Below are 18208 nucleotides of genomic sequence, written 5' to 3'. Positions count from 1 at the left end.
AGGCTCCGGATGTCAGGCAGGGCTCCCAAAGGAACAGGTGGCGGGCCGGGGCCACCTTGACCAAGAAGAGAGAGGGCCATCGTCCATCCTTCTGGGGCCCTTCCATGGGAAGAGCGACCTGACCCCATCTTAGGAGTCTGAGTTCTCTACTCTCCCCATCCAAGCACCATTTTATTATTTTACCTTGTGGCATCATATTGTGAAAAAGATCACACACGAGCAGACTGTGTTTTTACATTGTCTTCCCGTGTTGTATTGACCAAATGTGTTACTGATCAAGACCTTAGTCCATGTGAGGTGCCCGGTGTACCCATTAATTAACATTTTCGTAATGCAGAGTCGCCTGACGTTTTGGTTGGCCTTAGCTACCTTATCATGGTGTGTATGGTTCAGCGGTTCTAAAATATTGCATGTTGTCCCTGAATCTCCATTCCTGTCTTCATGGGCCCTGTAGAAGTCCAGGGACGCTGAGTTCAGAATAAATGAACTTGCCTGGTCTTCATTTAGTGCATATGTAGAAGTCGAGACCAGAGAGGTAGAGTGCCTTGCCCATCTAGACTGGAAAGATAGTGTGACCGTCCTGAATTTTCTTCTCCTCCATCCATAGTATCTATTCATCTTTTTGTTCATTGGGTAGGTAAACATTTACAAGGTACCTACTATGTGCTCACATATCTGTGAACCACATAAATAGGAACTGTGAATCACAGAGCTTATAGAAAGAAGGAAAAAACAAAACAATTGAAGATACACGTTCTTTAGGTACTGTGATGGGGTGTCTGTGTGTTATTAACCTGAGCTGAGGGTGGAAGGAGCTTAGGGAAGTTGGTCCTGAAGAAGTTAGATCTGAGCAGAGGCCTGAAGGCTGAGCTGGAGTTAGCCAGTATTGGTGGCAACGTTCCAGCTAGACACAGAGATCTGTTGTTGACGTGGTCAAGCATGTAGGCCAGGATGGGTCCTGCAGTACTTCTCGTAAAATATGCTAAGGAATTTGGATTTCGTGGGGCAGGGGGCAACAGAAAGTCCCTGAGAGAATGACATGACTAGGTGTGCACGTAAGGAAGAGCATGGTGGTCCCGTCATGGAAGGATCACGATCAGTAGGACCAGAGTGAGATGAGTTAGGGGACTGCTGCATTAATCCAGGCGAGAGATGATGGAGGCAAAGGAATCAGAAGTAGCAGCAGAGACAGGTAGACAGACCAGGGAGAGATTCGGCAGCTGAAATCAGTAACTGTCTACAAAAGTATCTGGACTCTGAAAGGGAAGCTCTTTCAAATGTTACCCCATGAGATGCCGGTACCGCCTGGAAGTCCAGCCTGCTTTTGGCCTGTTTCTCTTGCTGGCTCCTCTCAGTTGTTTGGCTGTGCCCACGTCCTTCTTGTACTGAGGAGGATATCATGGTATTGACTTGGAGTGTCATGGTAGATGGGGCGCCGGCTGAGCCCCCAGAATCCTTGCTCCAGCTCACCCTCTGTGCCATAGTGAACTGTATGACTTTCAGCAATTCTCTTCTTTTCATTGTAAAATGAAGGAACAGACTTATATCAGGAGTCAATAAACTCAGATGTTCACAGGGGCCATGACCTTGGCCTAAAGGAGCCAAGAATGCTGAGTGTCATTCGCTAGAGAGACCACAGCCTTCCTCTCAGGCAGCCAGCATCTCTCCACCCCGGTTTGGAAGCAGAGGGCAGGGCTAAGAGCTTCATGTTTTTCAAGAGGGCCTAGAAATCTAGATGTTGATGTGCTTTAATTTTTAATATTGACAACTAATTTTAAAAAAAAAAAAAAAAACACTGTTGAACCAGACAACATGTCTTCAGGCTGGATGGTACCTCCCACCCCAACTCCACACCACTAGTCTGTGACCTCTCACCTAGGTAATTCCTAGGCACCAGAATTTTGAGAACTAAGAAGTAATATTATTCTATCAGAAGCCCCAAATAAGTATACACTGTCCTTTTGATACGAAGATAAACATATTGGCTTAAGGAATACTTTTTCCAGAGAGTGGGATGGATTTGTTTCTGATCCAGACACTAAAAGTAGATGTGTTTCGTGACCAGTGACATAGCATTGGTTTGGGATGAGGTTAAGGGTATTGTTTACTGAAGTGGCCATGGACCCCAAAAGGCCAGTAGACCCTTCTAGAGACTGACTTCTTCAGCATAGACCTATTCCAACAAAATGCTCTAACCAAACACTGTTAAACTATTAATATTTAAAATGATGATAGTTTTAATTTATCGAGCCTTACGTACCAGCAACTGCCAGCTGCTTTGTATGTGTCACTTGTATCCTTCACACTTCTCCATAAGGTATTATTACAGGTGACCAAACCGAGGTGATGGAGAGGTTAAATCTTAGCGTCAGAGGAGGAAGGGAGCCTTCCCTCTATGACAGCCTGCTCACTTACGGAAAGAGCCAAATCGCTCTGAAACCCCCGGATGCAGGCTGATTGGCAGCCCTCTCGTTGGACCCCCCAAACACTTACTCATGTCACTCTTTTTGGGGCCTGCCTGGGTACCAGAAAAAGTTCAGCTTCCTAGCTCCCTGAGCAGTTGCTTAGCAACCAGCTAATATTACAGCAAAAGCAAACAGATCCATTGGAAAATAATTAAATCAGTTATATGCATGGACATAGCTGCAGAGGTTCACTGAAGTCTCTCTCGCACCCTTTCACTTTTTCTTCTAAAGAATGAGCTTAGAAATGTGCAGCTTTCTCTCTTGATTCCAGAAATGTCAAGTGAAATTCAGCGAGGCACGGCAGACCTGCTTTTGAATTCAGGTTCTGGCACACATATCAAGTATTATGTGCCTTAGAGAAGCTCATTTAGTCTCCTCAACCCTCTGTTTCCTCAGTCAATGAAGGGGCTAATAATAGCCTCTTGTGGGGGTATAGTAGGCACTCAGCAAGAGTGAATTTTCTGTCCTATGGCATACACACTGGACTCAGTATTGGACTCATTTGCCAGGCACCCGCCCACACCCCCAACCCCCAACCGTTGCAAACCCTGCCACCATGAGTACAGCCCCGGTCACTTCATTAAACCATCTCAGTTTTCTTTCTTATAAAATGAGAAACTATAATACTTAGAAAATATTTAGTGAGCGCCTACTATGTACCAGGCAGTGCGCTGCATGTTCAGACCTTTGTTTAATGCTGAGTGCTCTTACTCCTCACTTACTTGACCCTGGAAAGAGTACTTAGCTTCTCTAACTTTCTTCATCTGTGAAACGGGGATCACATCATTTCTTCCCTCTTAAGATCCTGAGAAGATTAAGTATAACAGTATTTGAAAACACCTACCAAAATGCATGGAACATTCTTATGGCATGAAGATATGCATCACATGCCCGCTGTGGCCAGACACTGTCACAGTGAGCAGAGCAGGCCAGGTTCCTGCTCCGTTCCCCCATTTAGGGGGCACCGCAGTGGGAGGGGCCGCTGCTTCTCTTCTTGTGATCCTTATAGATACAGAGATAAAAGATCTAGGAGCTCAGGCTCGCAGGCAGGTAACCCAGTGTGGGTGGGCAGGGAAGGCCTCAAAGAGAGATGAGAGTTGAGTTCAGGCTTGAAGGACTCATACGTGTAAAGGCATGAACTATCATGGCACATTCCAGGAATGTTCCAGAATAACAGAGGGAGCAGAGGTGGGAACAGCAGCCCTCAGTTCCCCTCAGCTGGGGACACAACAGCTGGTCCATGAGACCGGCCGGTTCCTCGCCTCTTTCACTGACCCCGCAGAATCCTCATCTTGGTTCAAGGCCTGAAGCTGAGGGCAGCTCTGCTTTGCTTTGCAGATGTTGCCTTGGCTTTCCAGGGGACAAACGTGCCAGCCCGGGCAGAGACCATGTTCTGACAGTGGACAGGAATGACAGATTTCAGTTGCGTTCTGTTCTTCCCAGGGTCTCTCATCTCATTTCCCCTGGCACATAATGGCCTCTCTGTAAATACTTGTTGGATGAGTGGAGGAATTTGAACAAGGCCAGTAGAAGTGGCACCAGCTGGCTGCCTGCCAAAGGACATGACCAGGTGGCATTTCCTTAGGTCAATGCGTCATCTTAATCTTAACTATATAGAACATTTAACATTTATTGAGCGCTTACTATGTGCCAGGCACTGTTGCAAGCATTTTCACATGTATTTTGTCATTTAACCTCATAATTCATTGTATAGTTAAGGTTGTTTAGCTTAAGTAACAAGCTCACAGGCACAGCTAGCTTATCCTGGGCTTCTCCAACAGCGTTCTATGCTTACCCTGTTTATAGATCCAATTGTCATGATGGCCACGATCATCATCACAGATGGTGTTTATCAAGTGCCTTCTATGCATTGGAAAACTGTCATAACCTCTCCACGAGACAATCCATTTAATCCTCACAAAACCCCACAGCCCAGGTACCGATAGTAGCTGCAGCTCGCAGAGGAGAGAACTGTGGCACAAACATGTAACCTGCTCAGGAGTGTCCAGGTAGGGCCTGAATCCAGGCTGTGTGCCCAGAGCCATCTTCCTAATCTTGGAGCTTCATCCGCCCCTCCCAAGACCCCCAGCCAGCACGTAACACAGTGCCAAGCACAGAGAAAGCGCTCCCCGATGCTTAGCTGTCCGTGGCCGCTAGCAGTAAACATCAGGACAATGGGGTAATTAAAGAGGGGTGAATAGGGATGTTGAGAATCACGTAAGGTAATGAATGCAGAGTCCCGGGCACAGAGCGTGACACCATAAACTACAGCTTTTTTTTTTTCTCTTTTAATTTACCCCCAGAGCTCATGCTTAGCTTTTCTTTCTCTCCTACTCCATCCACCCTGACAGACAGGCTGTCCCTCTGGATACGTTAATGCCATCAGTTTAGGAGCACAGCCCTTGCCAGGCTCTCCAGGTGACTGCACACCTCTGACCTCATTTATTATGTGTGTGTTTTCCGTTTACACGTCCTGTGGGCAGCCCTATCTCCCTCGTTTGCAAGGCCCGGCTCTTGTCCCCACACACCTCCTGACAGCCCGTCTTCCAGGAACTCATTTCCTAGGCAACTGTGATAGAATCCGAGCAAACCTTCTTACCTGGCCTCCAGTTCAGGGATGTGCAGAAAGGGCTGGGGTGGGCTGTGCCTCCACCGTCACCAGAGCAGACAGGCACAGCTCACCTCTGTTCCTTCCTGTCTGCCCGGAGGTAGGTGGCTGAGCCTGCAGAGGTGTTTTTCAGGTCGTCTGCCATTGCCGTGGATGACAGCCGTGCCTGCATCGAGTACTAGTGAAGCTAGGCCATTTCGGGGTGTGGGGCAGGTAGAGACAGCGGGGCTTCTCATAGCCTCCCTGAGTCACGTGCACACACGCACACGTGCATGCGTGGACGCCCTTCCTTGCCCCTCGCTGATTGATTTTATCCGTGGCCACTTTAGCACTGCTGCTGCTCGCCATCTGTCAGCTCCCTCACTGGTTCACTCTGCCCCACTCCCACTAGTTCTAGCAATAAGCCGAAATCTGGACAGTATAGATAGAGCTCAGACCCGAGCGTCAGCTTTCTCTTAAAACAGGGATCGCCCCAATGGCACGGATCCCTCCTGTGAGCAGCAGCATCACAGGAGAACACAAATGCACAGGCAGGCAGTCTGCGAAGGACCCAGGAAGGAAGAAACACCCGTTGACAAGTGCCCTCCGTGTACCAGGCACTGTGCTGGGCACGTGACGCACGTTATCTTTTTATGGCAACTTAGTCAATGATAAGTGCTCTAATTCCCGTTATTCAAGTGAGAAGATTAAAATGCAGAAGATAAACTTGTCCAAAGGCCCTATGTATTTGCGTGGCAGAACTATGAAACAATCCAGCTCTGTTTTTTCCCCAAAAGGCACCCTTCACAGGACCATCCTCTCTGCCACATACGACAACTACACATTGATTCCCTGTACGTTTATCGGGTGCCTACTGTGTGCCTGGAACTGGACCAGAGTTAGAAACACAGGCCCAAACAAGGCTCACCTGACCTCAAGCCCAGCAGAGCTCATAGGGACCTAAGCAGGCAACCTGTATGTTATCCCCTCTGCCACCACCTGCCATCCCCAGTGACAGAAATAGCCCAGGATGAACCAGTCCCAAAGAAGATGCAGGCCCGTCATCAAAAGGGACACCTCCAGGTCAGCAGAGGTGGGCAAGGGAGGTGCAGGGAGGCACGCTCCTCTCGCCGGCTGCTCGCAAAGCCTCCAGCAAAAGAGTGATGCTGTTGCAGTTTCTGAAACAGATGGACACTCCAGCGCGGCTCCCCTCCTTCCATCCCCTTTTAACATAACTTTCGTGTATGTCCCTGGGAACCTGAATGAGGAGAGCTTGGATTCCTTACAACCCGGATTTGATTAAAAGACGGCTCTCTGACATTGGACGCTGTGGACTGGGCCGTGGAAATCCAAGGCTCTGAGAGGCGATAAGCCTCATTCTCGCCTGGCGTTCCGACAGCAGCCCCAGCGCCTTCGCCCCGTGGCTCCCAGCAGCTTGTCACTTGTCAGCGTCAGCCTCGCCGTTCATGGCGCTTCCACACAGAAGTCAGCTCGGCCAATTCTGTTTCGGGAGCAGAAGCTAACATGGGCAGAGCTTGCGGTTCCCCACCCTGCCCAAGGAGGAGAGACAACAAGGGGTACCTGAAGGGTAACCAGCATCCACAGGGCTGATGCACAAAGCAATAACCCTGATCAAAGCCAGAGAGAGTGGGGAGATGCTCTCCAGAATTCTGGGGTGGTGTTCTCAAGCTAAGGACAGAGGGAGTGGTCTTTAGCACCAAATGCAGAGAGATGTCAAGAAAGATGAGAATGGGGAAGAAGTCTGTTTGATCTGACAACGAGGGTGACATTGCTGGCCTGAATCAAATAGATTCTATGATTTTTGATCGTTCCAGGTTATTTCTAAGCTGGTGCAGTCTAAGTTAATACAATGACGATGACGATGACAATGATGACGATGACGACGATGATGATGATGATGATGATAATAGCTACTAGCTCTGTTTATTTAACCTCTTAGTTTTAACGTCTTCATCAGTAAACTGGGAATACTCATAACTTATAGGTGGCAATGATTAAAGAAGTAATGTATATAAAGCCCTAAGTGCAATGAATACTGAACACATGTAAGCACTTTTATGACCATTTACTGACCACCTAAAATGTACCAGGGATGCTCTAAGAAATACACTTCTCCAAACCTTACATGCTTTCTTATTTCCAAAGCTTTGCAAATACCTAGGACCCCGTCTCCTGACTAGCTAACTCCTGCTTCTTTGTCAGAATACAGCTGAGTGATGGGAGCTTCTCTGACTGCATCAGAGAGTCTGCGCTCTGTCTCCCTGCACTTTGAGCTCTGTAAAGACCGAGGTCATATCTGTTCATTCAGCTCTCTACCCGATATCTATGTCTGGCTTCATAAATATTTATGAATGAATGAGTATATCATCTTAGTTCTCTTAATAACCAAAACTGTGACGTATTTATTAGTATTAAGATAAGGAAACAAGAGTTCAGAAAGTTGCCCGTGATTACACCATTAGTGAAGTATAGAGTTAAGATAGGACTTACATCCCCTGATTTAAAAGATTATGCTCTTTGTCTCCCTATTCAGCCTCCCTTCAAACTGGCGTCCCCTAAGAGAGATCCAGCCCTCAAGTGTGTTGAAAATAATTTTAGTTGGCTTTTCTTAAAACATCAGAATATCTGGCCACATCTGTATGAGAACCCATGCATAGCTGTGCAGCTGGAGTCAAAGAGCATAAAGATGCTGCTCATGGCCCCCCGAGTCGTCCCGTCTCCTGCCCTTCTCCCCCCTTTTGTCTCCCCAGCACTGACCATCCTGCCTGCCTTGTCCCCACCGGCCCACACATCACTGGCCTGGCCCGGCACACATCTGAGTTTGCCCCACCCCCGTCTCCCCACAGTATAGACAGACCCAAACAGGAGATAATTCCAAAACTGCTTCTCTCTCTTTAAACTCGGCTGTGCTTTCTCATTTTTCTTTATATCATTTGGTCCCCACAAACACCCTCTGAGATCCATGCTGCTATCATCATCCCCATCTTCACAGATACAGAAACTGTGGACCCAAGAGGTTAAGTCATTAGCCAGGGCGCAAACCTCAGCAGCCTGGCCCCAGAGGCCTCGCTTCACCCCTGATCGGGTGAAGTCATAAGAGCTGTGCTGTGTGTCCCTCTTTCTCATTTCTCTGAGACATTTTCTCATCATCTCTTCATGCCAGGTACCTGGGCTGTTTCCCTGGTGACAGAGACCTACCCACTAAGGCAAAGGATGGAATTAAAGAGAGAGCTGGAGAGAGAGAGGGTGCGTGTGTGCCTGTGTGTGCACATGGTATAAACTTCCGGGACCAGTCTCGAGGTTTGGTCATTTTAAACTCCAGGAAGCCCATCTACCTAACAGCCTATCCTTTTATGCTGTTCTTTTGACTTAACACTGAGCCCCCATAAGAGCCTCTAGTCTGCCACCTCCACCCCGTCAGCTGGCACCAGAAGCCAGATGCTCACTCACATTCCCTCCCCCGCTCACCTGTCCTACCAGGTGGGAGCAACATGGGCTATGAACTGTGTACACACTTGGGTAAGCTGAGAGGAGAGGCCGAAGGAGGAAGATACACAAGAGAGGAGACTGGGGTCTTCAAATATAGGCGTTGCCCGGCTCACAGCCCTCCTTCCGGTCAGCTCCACTGACCAGAAGGAGAGAATGTGCTCTGTCAGGAACACCTGAACAGTTTTTGACATGAGGAAGGACTCAGCTGGCTGGAGACTGAGATCTGATAAACTCTTTCCATAGACAAGTGGGCTGGCACGCCAGAAATCTGCCCCGGTGTCAGCCATCCGTTGCCTTTTCTGAGTCCCCTGCTCTCTCTCCATTTCTTGCCGTAGGCTCCCCGCCACCCCAGCCCCCGCCGTGCGCTGACCCAAGAAAGAGGGAGAGGACTCATTTGTTAATCAGTTGTCAGGCTGTAAAGTGATTCAACCTGACAGCAACCCTGATTGACAAGAGATAAGCGTTATCATCTCCATGTTACAGATGGGGACCCTGTGACCAGGAGAATTTGAGCATAGTGCCCAAGATGGGAAGAGAGGGTGACAGAGAGAATTCGAACGTGGCTGGCTCCGAATCACTTGTATTTGCTTTGCTTTCCATTATATGAGCAGGGATGTGAATTACTTCAGTAGATACCTAAGGTTTCTTTTAAGAGTTATTTGGTCCAAAAATACTGTAGTAGGTTTGTAAATATTTTTGATAGGGTTTTGGACAAGAAGCAAGGACAATGTATCAATCGGGGTTCTCCAGAGAAACAGAACCAGCTGGGTGAATGGATGCATGAATGGATGGATAGAGAGTTATTTTAAGGAATTATGGGGATTGGCAAGTCTGAATCCATAGGACAGGCCCATAGGCTGGAAATGGAAGCAGAATTTCTATGTTATAGTTTTGAGGCAGAATGCCTTTTTTTCCAGCAAAGTTCAGTTTTTGCTCTGAAGGCCTTCAACTGATTGGATGAGGCCCACCTGCATTGAGGGTGAGGGCCATTCTTTAAAGTCAATTGATCGTAAATGTTCATTACATCCACAAAGTACTTCACAGCAACAACTAGACAAATTTCCAACCAAACAGCTGGGCATCGTAGCCTAGCCCAGTTGACGCATACAAAGAACCACCCTAGCTGGGCAGCAACCACCCCATGTTCAGTGTTTAATGTATGCCAGGCGTGGCATCAAGCTCTTCCACACGCTCTTGTGCTTTTTTTTTTGTCAAAATGTTTAACAAGAGCATGAACTCTGAGACTCAGAATGGATAAAGAGACTTGCCCAGGGCGAGCGGTGGAGTCAGAGGTAGAAACCAGGTCAGTCTGACTGCTACTCTTATCAGACCGCCTTCCAAAATTTTCAGTCTTGATAATCTGCATTTAATGACCTGAGAGGGATGAATGAAGTGACCCAAAGCCACTCAGCTTGTCAGAGCTGACTCCAGAATTCAGGTTTCTGGGCTCTCACCTCACCAGACTGCCCCTCCGTTTCCAGAAGATCCTGCATTTGAAACGCTCCATCCGCTGCAGGACTTGTTTTCCAGATAAGTGGCGGCAGCAAATTATACAACCCTAGGAGGTCGGCAAGCCCCAGCCAGGGTGGGTCGTACCGACCAGACAGGACAGAAGGCCCAGGCTCTCACCTCAGTGAGCAGACGTGCTCAGGGGCGTCACCCCGAAACCACTTTATTGAGTCTGAAATGGACCTGTCTGGTGACAAACCCATTTTCATGGCAGTTGGTGTTTCCGTGAGATTAAAGGGAGTTTGCAGGAAGCACTGTGCTTTCTGTGCAGAGAGAGAGAAGGCTTCCTAGGACTCCTCTTGGTCAGGGTGCCGCTCACCGGCTCTACTCGCTCAGCCTTGCACTGTCGGTCAGGGTCGTTTGGTTGCAGGCAACAGAAACCAGACGTAGGCGGCGTAATTAAGATAAAAAGAAATTAAAGGAAGACAAACCCCAAAACAGTTGAGTGGTAAATCGTATGAGATCAACCCAGGATCTGTAAAACCAACACTCGAGACCATACTTAAAACCCAGGCAGCTCTGGACCCCTCTGCAGCAGAATTTCAGAAGCTTCTAGAGGGCCGCCTGATATGAGTACAGGTCAGCTCCATGGTTTCCAAATCTCTGCATCTCTGTTCAGATTTCTAAGAGTGAGAAATGGATTTGCTCAGCTTGAGTCAGCTGTCTACCTCTGAACTCTCAGCTCTGACCAGGGCTTCCTGTAGGGCTGCATCGCTCTGGGAGCTGCCCTTATGTATAGGGGCCGTGAGACGGGGGAGTTATCTTTGAGCTGGGCACTAGAAGAGGTGGCTACTAGAATAACCACGATGGTGATAGTAATGTGAGTCTTTTATAGATGGAGACATCCGCGTTTCTATCGTGTATTTGCGCATACACTCGCCCATTCCGCTTAGAGTTCAGCCGTCCTAGCCTCTCACTCTATTTCCAGCCCCAGCTCTGCCTATGTTGAGTGAAGGATTATATGAGAAAGAATGCCTGGCCGTGGACGAGGACCTCTTGGGTGTTTGGAAACTGTGAAGTCATTGTTCAGAGAGACAAGAACGCAGGCCAGAACAGGCTGCCTCGAACCTCAGGTCCTCCAGCCGGCTAAGTATAGCTCACCCAGATTCTATCTTGGTGTCATCCCTTATGACTCTCCCCTGAAATAGTGACACAAGGGCCATGTATCATTTAGTAGATCGTTAACTTAAGGATCATTATAAAGAGTGAACTACAAATGATACTCAGAGGATTCTAACATCAAATTCCAGTCTATCTCTTAACGATCCTCTCTCCACTGGGAACTAGTGGGACCTCTTAAGCAAGGGTGGTTTCCGAGACTGTTCTTTTTCTGACCCGGTCCAGATTCCCCCTCTTCGTTCGTTGATACCAAGCCCTGCTGATGTCCTTCTTAACTGCCACTCTGTTCTCATCCCACCATGGCCTAGGCTGACAGTTACTTCCTGGGGTAGCCTGACAGCTCTTTGCAGATCAGCCCTAGTCCTCGCTTATGCATGGTCTCAAAGCTCCGTTGAGTCAAGTGACTTTAATAATACAGCCGTATTGCCACGGAGTGCCGCTGCTTCCGGCATTGCGCGAAACGCCTTCCAGGGCCTCGCATGACCCCAAGGGAGACTGCTTTGTCTATTTCAGAGATTACAAGGTCATGGCCAAAAGAGGTTTTGAAAGATCAAGCCAGGGAACAATGGCAGCACTGCAGCGTACTGGTGACCCTTTGTTGCCGTGAGTCTGCCACGTGCCAGGTGTGCCAGCCTTATTTGTGTCACCTTGTTCCGTTTTCACGACACCTCCAAGAGGGAGAGGATATCGCTCTATTTTAGGGAGGAGAAACCTGAGGTAGTGAGAAGCTAAATTAATTGCCTAGTATGGCAAGACGTAAAGCCACAGAGCCAGGATTCACATTCTGCCTGTGTTTATTACATGCCTCCTTCTCTGTGGCCATCTCTGGGCCTTTCTCCTTTTGTAACTGCTGACCACAGAGCTTGGAACTGGCAAACAAATCCAGAGGGAAAGGGACTGGCTCTCAGAGGAGCAGAGCAGGCCAAGCTCAAAGGCAAGAGTGAATACGAAGATGGAGAACTTTCCACTAGTACACGTGCTCCCAGAACTGGATGCTGGCTGCATGGGGTGGATGTGGCTAGTTTAAAGGCTCAGGGTCTGGAGCATTCAAGGGGTTGAGGAGTCAGAAATGAGACCTGGAAATGCCCAGTTTGGTGATATTCTCATCGGATGTTTTTATAGCTGCTCCTGCGTGGCCAGCCTAGTGGTCTCCACCCCGTGAAGCCTTGGAGACCCACCTACTGTACCTGGTTCTGACAGGGGCGTGCACTGCAAAAGGGAGGGAGGGTCCCCCTGCCCTCCTGTCTGGCCTGCCCTCTATTCTTTCTCCAGGAGGACTGTTTTCTGACGCAGAGACAGCAGTTCTACTCTGCCATCCAGAGTGATATTGGGGAAGCCGCTTGGCCTCCCTGGGCCTCAGTTTTCCTGTCTTCAAACTGAGAGGCTGTCTTGGGCTTTCTCTCCTACACCTGCTTGTGCCAACCACCTCCCTGCCCTCTCGTTTCAGGAAGTCCGTCATCCAGCTCGACCTCGCCAACACCAAGAAAGCGATGATCGTCCCTGCGTTTGAGACGCTGCGCTACCGGCTCTCGTTCCCCAAGTCGAAAGCGGAGTTGCTGTCAATGCTGGACATGGGGACTCTCTTCACATTCAGGTGGGTGGCCCTCACTGCTGCCCCCTGGGGGTGCCTGGAGGCCTTCTCGCTTGCAGGAAACCCAAACTCCAAAGCCGTTGGCCCGGAAGTTTAGTCGTCGCCTTACACCAATGTAAGGCCAAGAAAAAGCACCCCTGGCCCCAAACCGTGTCCTTGGAATGTTCCTTCTCTTCCCACATGCCATGTATTTTGTTTTGAACATGGGTGACGGGCATTGTGTGTCCAGATGGAAGGAGAGGAATAGGAAGTTCAGCTTATTCTTGTGTACATGATTCAGTTTAGGATCCTGCTCCTGTCTCGTGGTTCTGAATTCTCTCTTTTGTTTGCTTGTTCATTCATCCATCAGCTAAGTGGGGTTCGCCCTGTTCGACTGCTGTTTCCTGTTTGCTTTTTCTGTTTTTGTGAGTGGTCCGTCCTATTAGGTCCTGAGCCCTGGGACTGGCCACAAGCAGTAGCTTCAACAGCTAAAGTGGTCAGAGTGACTCCAAGATTGGACACACCACATGTGGCAACTTACTTTGCTATTGCCCAAGTGACAGTTTCAGACAAACCACTCGCTTTCCTCATGTCCCGGGCCCCTAGGTCCTGCAGGAACATCACAGGGGCGCCACCCTACCACGCGACCAGGGAGTCTGTATGGCTGCACCCCTAGAGCAAGTCAGAATCCTGCTGGGTCTCTTGACAGAGCAGTGTGAAGAAAGAGGTGTCGCTTCTGCCTGCTCCTATTTTAAAGAGAGGCCTCCAAACAAAATACAAGTGGCCAGTACTTCCTTTGAGCTTAAAAAAAAAAAGCATACATTTCTAGGCAATCTTAATTTTAATGGAAAAATTGTAATAGTAACTGAGGTTTTCATACCACTATTTAAGTTACTAGACGTTTCTAGAAGGCTTTCTCAAACTTTATTTTGTGAAAATAACTTTATGAGATCGGTTATTCATTGAACCATTCAGAGACCATTCTTTTTCACATTTTATACAGACCTGTAAACTGAGGAGTGATTCCTGGTAGAGCAAGGACTCGAACTCCAGCCTGCTTTCTCTGTCTAGAATTCTGGGAAGTGGCCTGAAAGAATTTAGATCTCCACAAACCAAGCCTTCTTTCTTTTAAGAAAGAAATAATAACAACTACCATTTACTGAGTGCCTACCATGTACCAGGCAGTGTGATCAGTTCATTTAATCCTCACAACGAATCTATCAGGCAGATACTATTATCCCCATTTTACACATCAAGAAACTGAGGCTCCGAGAGGCTAACTAACTTCCCCAGAGACACATAGTACATGGGAGACATGGATTCAGCCCAGGTTTGAGGAACTGCAGAGGCTATGCTCTTGACCTAAATACCATCCAACCACTATTCAAGTCCAGAACGTTCTCACCAATCAGTGTTTGAAGCTGCAGGGAGAATTGAGACTTTCGGACCAAACCTTAGTCTGAATGTCCCACAGACGCCATAGCCCGACAGATTTCCGAGGCATCCATCCTTCTCTCTCCATCCCCAGGTGATTTGAGAACTCATTTCAAGGCCAAGCGTGTGGACACGAGAGCTGGGGTTTGGCCTGCCGTGTCCGTGATTTTGCTGCTCTGGCCAACAACAGCTTGCATGCCACCATGCCAAGCGCTAAATTACAGACCTTCCCTCCTAGAAATTGCTTTTTGTCACCGTCTCTCCAAATGATGAACCCTTAAGCCTCCTAGCAGCCGAAGCCTACTCCCCACTGCGCCTGGAATGAGAAGTCCACACCCCCACCGGTCCCCCAGGGTGGCGCTTCTCAGGGCGTGATCCCTGGACCAGGGGCTTCAGCATCCTCTGGGAACTGGTTAGAAATGCAGAGTCCCAGACCCCACCCTATAGCCACTGGATCAGAAACTTCGGGGGTCGAACCCAGAAATCGTGACTGTTAGAAAATAGTCATCCTGTTGATTCTGATACATTTTCAAGTCTGAGAACTACTGCTCGAAGCACAGTACCCCCAAACCTCTTCTAAGTAGCATCCTGTAAGGTATACTCAGGTAGCCTCTCGTCACTGTTGTTTGGAGCATACCTAGTGTCGATGGTCTCAGACAGCAAGCCTTGGGGTCCGGTCTCCTGGTCTGATCGTGGGTTCCTCGGAACACTTTCAGGCTGTGCCTTGTTTTAATGGCAGGTTAACGGTGACTTCGCAGTGTTACGTGCTCACCAGCCATTTGGCACGCTGTCAGCCTTCCAGGCCGAGCTAATGGAAGCCGCCTCCCCACCCAGAGGGACAGAACTTACCCGGCCATCCCTGCCCTTCCCCTGTCTTTTTCTTCATTTTCACGTTATAATAGTCCAAGAGTTTAGATTCTAAAGATGGGAGTTAAATAAGATGACCATCAATGCATTGATATCACCGAGAGTAAGATCACTGTGAATCGACATCACATCTAGGCGCAAACAAGGCGGGCAGTAAGGAGAGTATCTTCATTTTGTGAGAAATGACCGTATATCGAACACAGCTCCGCGTACTTTATGCAACTTAATTCACATAACGGTCATAAATCCACAAAGTAGGTATTGTTATTATCTCTGTTTTCCCAAGAGAAGGAAACAAAGGAACAGAGGGGTGAAGTAACTTCTGGGCCCCTGCTGAGTGACGGAATGCAAACCCAGACAGGTTGGCTCCAGAACCAGGGTTTTCAGCCATTGGTTGAACCGCCTGTCGGGGAACTGGCATTTATTAACTACCTCCTGGATGCCAGCACTGCGCCGAGCTCTGTACAGACATCCTCCCATGTTAGCTCCCCAGCAGTTCAACAAGGTAGGTCATCTTTCTGCCAGTTGCCACAGGAGGAAAGTGAAGCTGAGTTTAAGTGCTTTGTCGTCGAGGGCCGCGGCTCCCGAGTGGCGGAGACAGTATTTGAACCCCGGTCCAGCAGCTCTACTGCATCAGGCTTTGAACCTAATATGTGTTCATGGCCTTGGCTGTGCTGGGCCACTTCTTGCACGGGGGTCAGATGTCAAGACTGCCAGTTCAGCAGGACAAATGGATAGTCACCTCCTCCATGGCCGGATTTCTGGATTAGTCTCGACATCTTGCAATATCCCTCCTTTTCACACTCCATTAAAGTGGCATTGCGGACCTTTCATTTTTCTTCCATTCAAGTGAATTTGGTTTTGGTGGCAGGTGCTGAATTGGTGGAGCTGGAGACGCAGGTCACTGCCTTCCTCCAGCCTGCCCATGGCCCCCAACGGCACAGCTTACTGAAAGTTGGCCAGTGCCCATTTGGCCACACTGGATGGTTCTCCAAGGGTTTGGGGAAGTCCAAAGTAAGGAAGTAGCCCCACCACCTACCAGACGAGCCTGCTAGCTGCACAGAACACACACACATGCACATACACACGCACACGCACACACGCACACACACACACATCCTCACTTGCTTGGAGAGCCTTCCTTGAAGTAGCGATGCCACCAGGACTATGAGCTCTTTTCTCCCTACAGCTAAGTTGTTGGGTTCCCATTCTTTCATCTTGCTTTCATTTTATGAGGCTTTTCTTTCTAGAATGTTCTTTTTCCCTAAATCTTTTTTCTTAGGCTTCACTAGACTCCCAGCCTCCTACCATCTCTTTGTAGCCCCCAGAGGCATATTCCTGCCCCACTAACAGGCTTCTGTTTCAGGTATTTCTCAAGTTTTTAAGATTACTCATTCATTTATTCAAGTTAGTGTGTACAGTCGCTGACTACATGCTCTCTATATGTTATAAGCCAGAGAGTGTGGGTGACAGTGACCTATAAGAAAGGTAACCCAGCACAGTGGTTGAGGGTCCTGGCCCTTGAGCCAGGCTGCCTAGGTTTGAGTCTCAGCTCCGCCACTCACAATTTGTAACTTGACATTGAGTAATTTATAAGAATTTAAAACTATAGATATAGCATTAACAATATAACCAGTACATAATAAGTGCTGAATAAATATTAGCTTATTACCACTGTTATATGATTGTATTCATTTCCTATTGCTGCATAAAAAGTTACCACAAATTTAAAAGCTTAAAACAATATAAATGTATTATCTCACAGCCTCTGAGGGTCACAGAATGGCCAAAGGCTCTGCTCAGGGTCCCGCCTGGTTGAAATCCAGCTGTGGTCAAGCTGCCTGTGGTCTTCCTTCAGCCTCACTGCTCGTGATTGTAGGAGTGAGCGAGTCACCATTCTCCCGCTGCTGCTTTGCCATGTGGGCCCCGTAGACAGCTTAGACATGGCTCTTGGCTTTCTTCCAGACCCAGATCTGAAGGGTCGCACAATGAGGTCAGGTTCACCACAGCGACCTTCCTTTTCAGTTACTCCAAATTCCGCTAATCAGTAACCTTAATGACATCTACAAAAACTCCTCTTGCCGTATAATGGAACATAATCACAGGAGTGATATATTGACAGGTTCCGCGTCCAGGGGGACAACATTTTAGAAAGGGAGTGTCATGGATGGTCACCTTAGACCTCTGCCTTCCGCAGTGGCCTCTGATAGGAGTAACTAGTACAGACTAACCTGCAGTTAGTTCTGTATAAATGACACTGAGCACTGTGGGAGTTCACTTATCCTTTCACAGTAAGAGTCCCTCAGTAGTGAAGGATGTGGATAATAGACTAGATTACTTTCATAGGGCTGGCATAACAAAATACTGCAAACTGGGGGACTTAAAACAACAGAAATTTACTTTCTCACAGTTCTGGAAGCCAGATATCCGAAATTGAGGCGTTGGCAGGTTCCTGCTGCTGCCGAAGGCGCTAGACTCTAGAGAATAATCCTCCCCTGCCTCTTTCTAGATGGTTACCATCCACCCCTGGCGTTCCTTGGCATGTGGGCGCATCACTTCATTCTCTGCCTTTGTCTTCACATGGTTTTCTTCCCTGTGTGTCTCTGCATTCAACTTACCTCTTCCTGTAAGGACACCAGTCTTGCCATTAGAGCCCACCCTAATCCCCTGTGACCTCATCTTAACTTGATTACATGTGCAAAAACCCTTTTCCAAATAGGGCCCATTCACAGGTACTGGGGGCCAGATCTCCAACATAACTCTGGGGGCAGACACAATTCAACCCACAACGAGGACTATATCAGCACATACCTACCTCTTCCTCCTCTAAATCAGCGGCATTTGGAAAGCTCGGCTTCCTTCTTTGCATTCAGTGGCTTTTCTCTGTGTGTCCCAGGTACCATGTCTGGACAAAAGGCCACGCGCCCACAAACTTCGCCAAGTGGCGGACCGCCACCACGCCTTACCGGGTTGAATGGGAGGCCGATTTTGAGCCGTACGTTGTCGTGAGACGGGACTGCCCTGAGTATGACCGGAGGTTTGTGGGCTTTGGTTGGAACAAGGTGGCTCATATCATGGAACTAGATGCGCAGGTAAGGAGACTGGGATGTCATGGACCTGGGCGGAAGGGGCGGGGCGGGGAGGCGA

General features: G+C 48.5%; 1 protein-coding gene across 1 annotated transcript in view; it reads left to right on the top strand.

Annotated features, from left to right (window-relative positions):
- Positions 1 to 18208, top strand: part of LARGE1 (LARGE xylosyl- and glucuronyltransferase 1) — a 387690-nt gene that overhangs the window by 364711 nt on the left and 4771 nt on the right. The window contains exons 12-13 of the mRNA XM_023527353.1: positions 12638 to 12784; positions 17958 to 18153. Of these exons, the coding sequence (XP_023383121.1) occupies positions 12638 to 12784; positions 17958 to 18153 (343 nt within the window). The remainder of the gene's footprint in view (positions 1 to 12637; positions 12785 to 17957; positions 18154 to 18208) is intronic.

The sequence above is a fragment of the Pteropus vampyrus genome, unplaced genomic scaffold (genome assembly GCF_000151845.1).
Source record: "Pteropus vampyrus isolate Shadow unplaced genomic scaffold, Pvam_2.0 Scaffold16, whole genome shotgun sequence".
NCBI lineage: Eukaryota > Metazoa > Chordata > Mammalia > Chiroptera > Pteropodidae > Pteropus > Pteropus vampyrus.
Note: the sequence above shows the minus strand (reverse complement) of the source record. Positions and strands in the feature narration are given on the sequence as shown.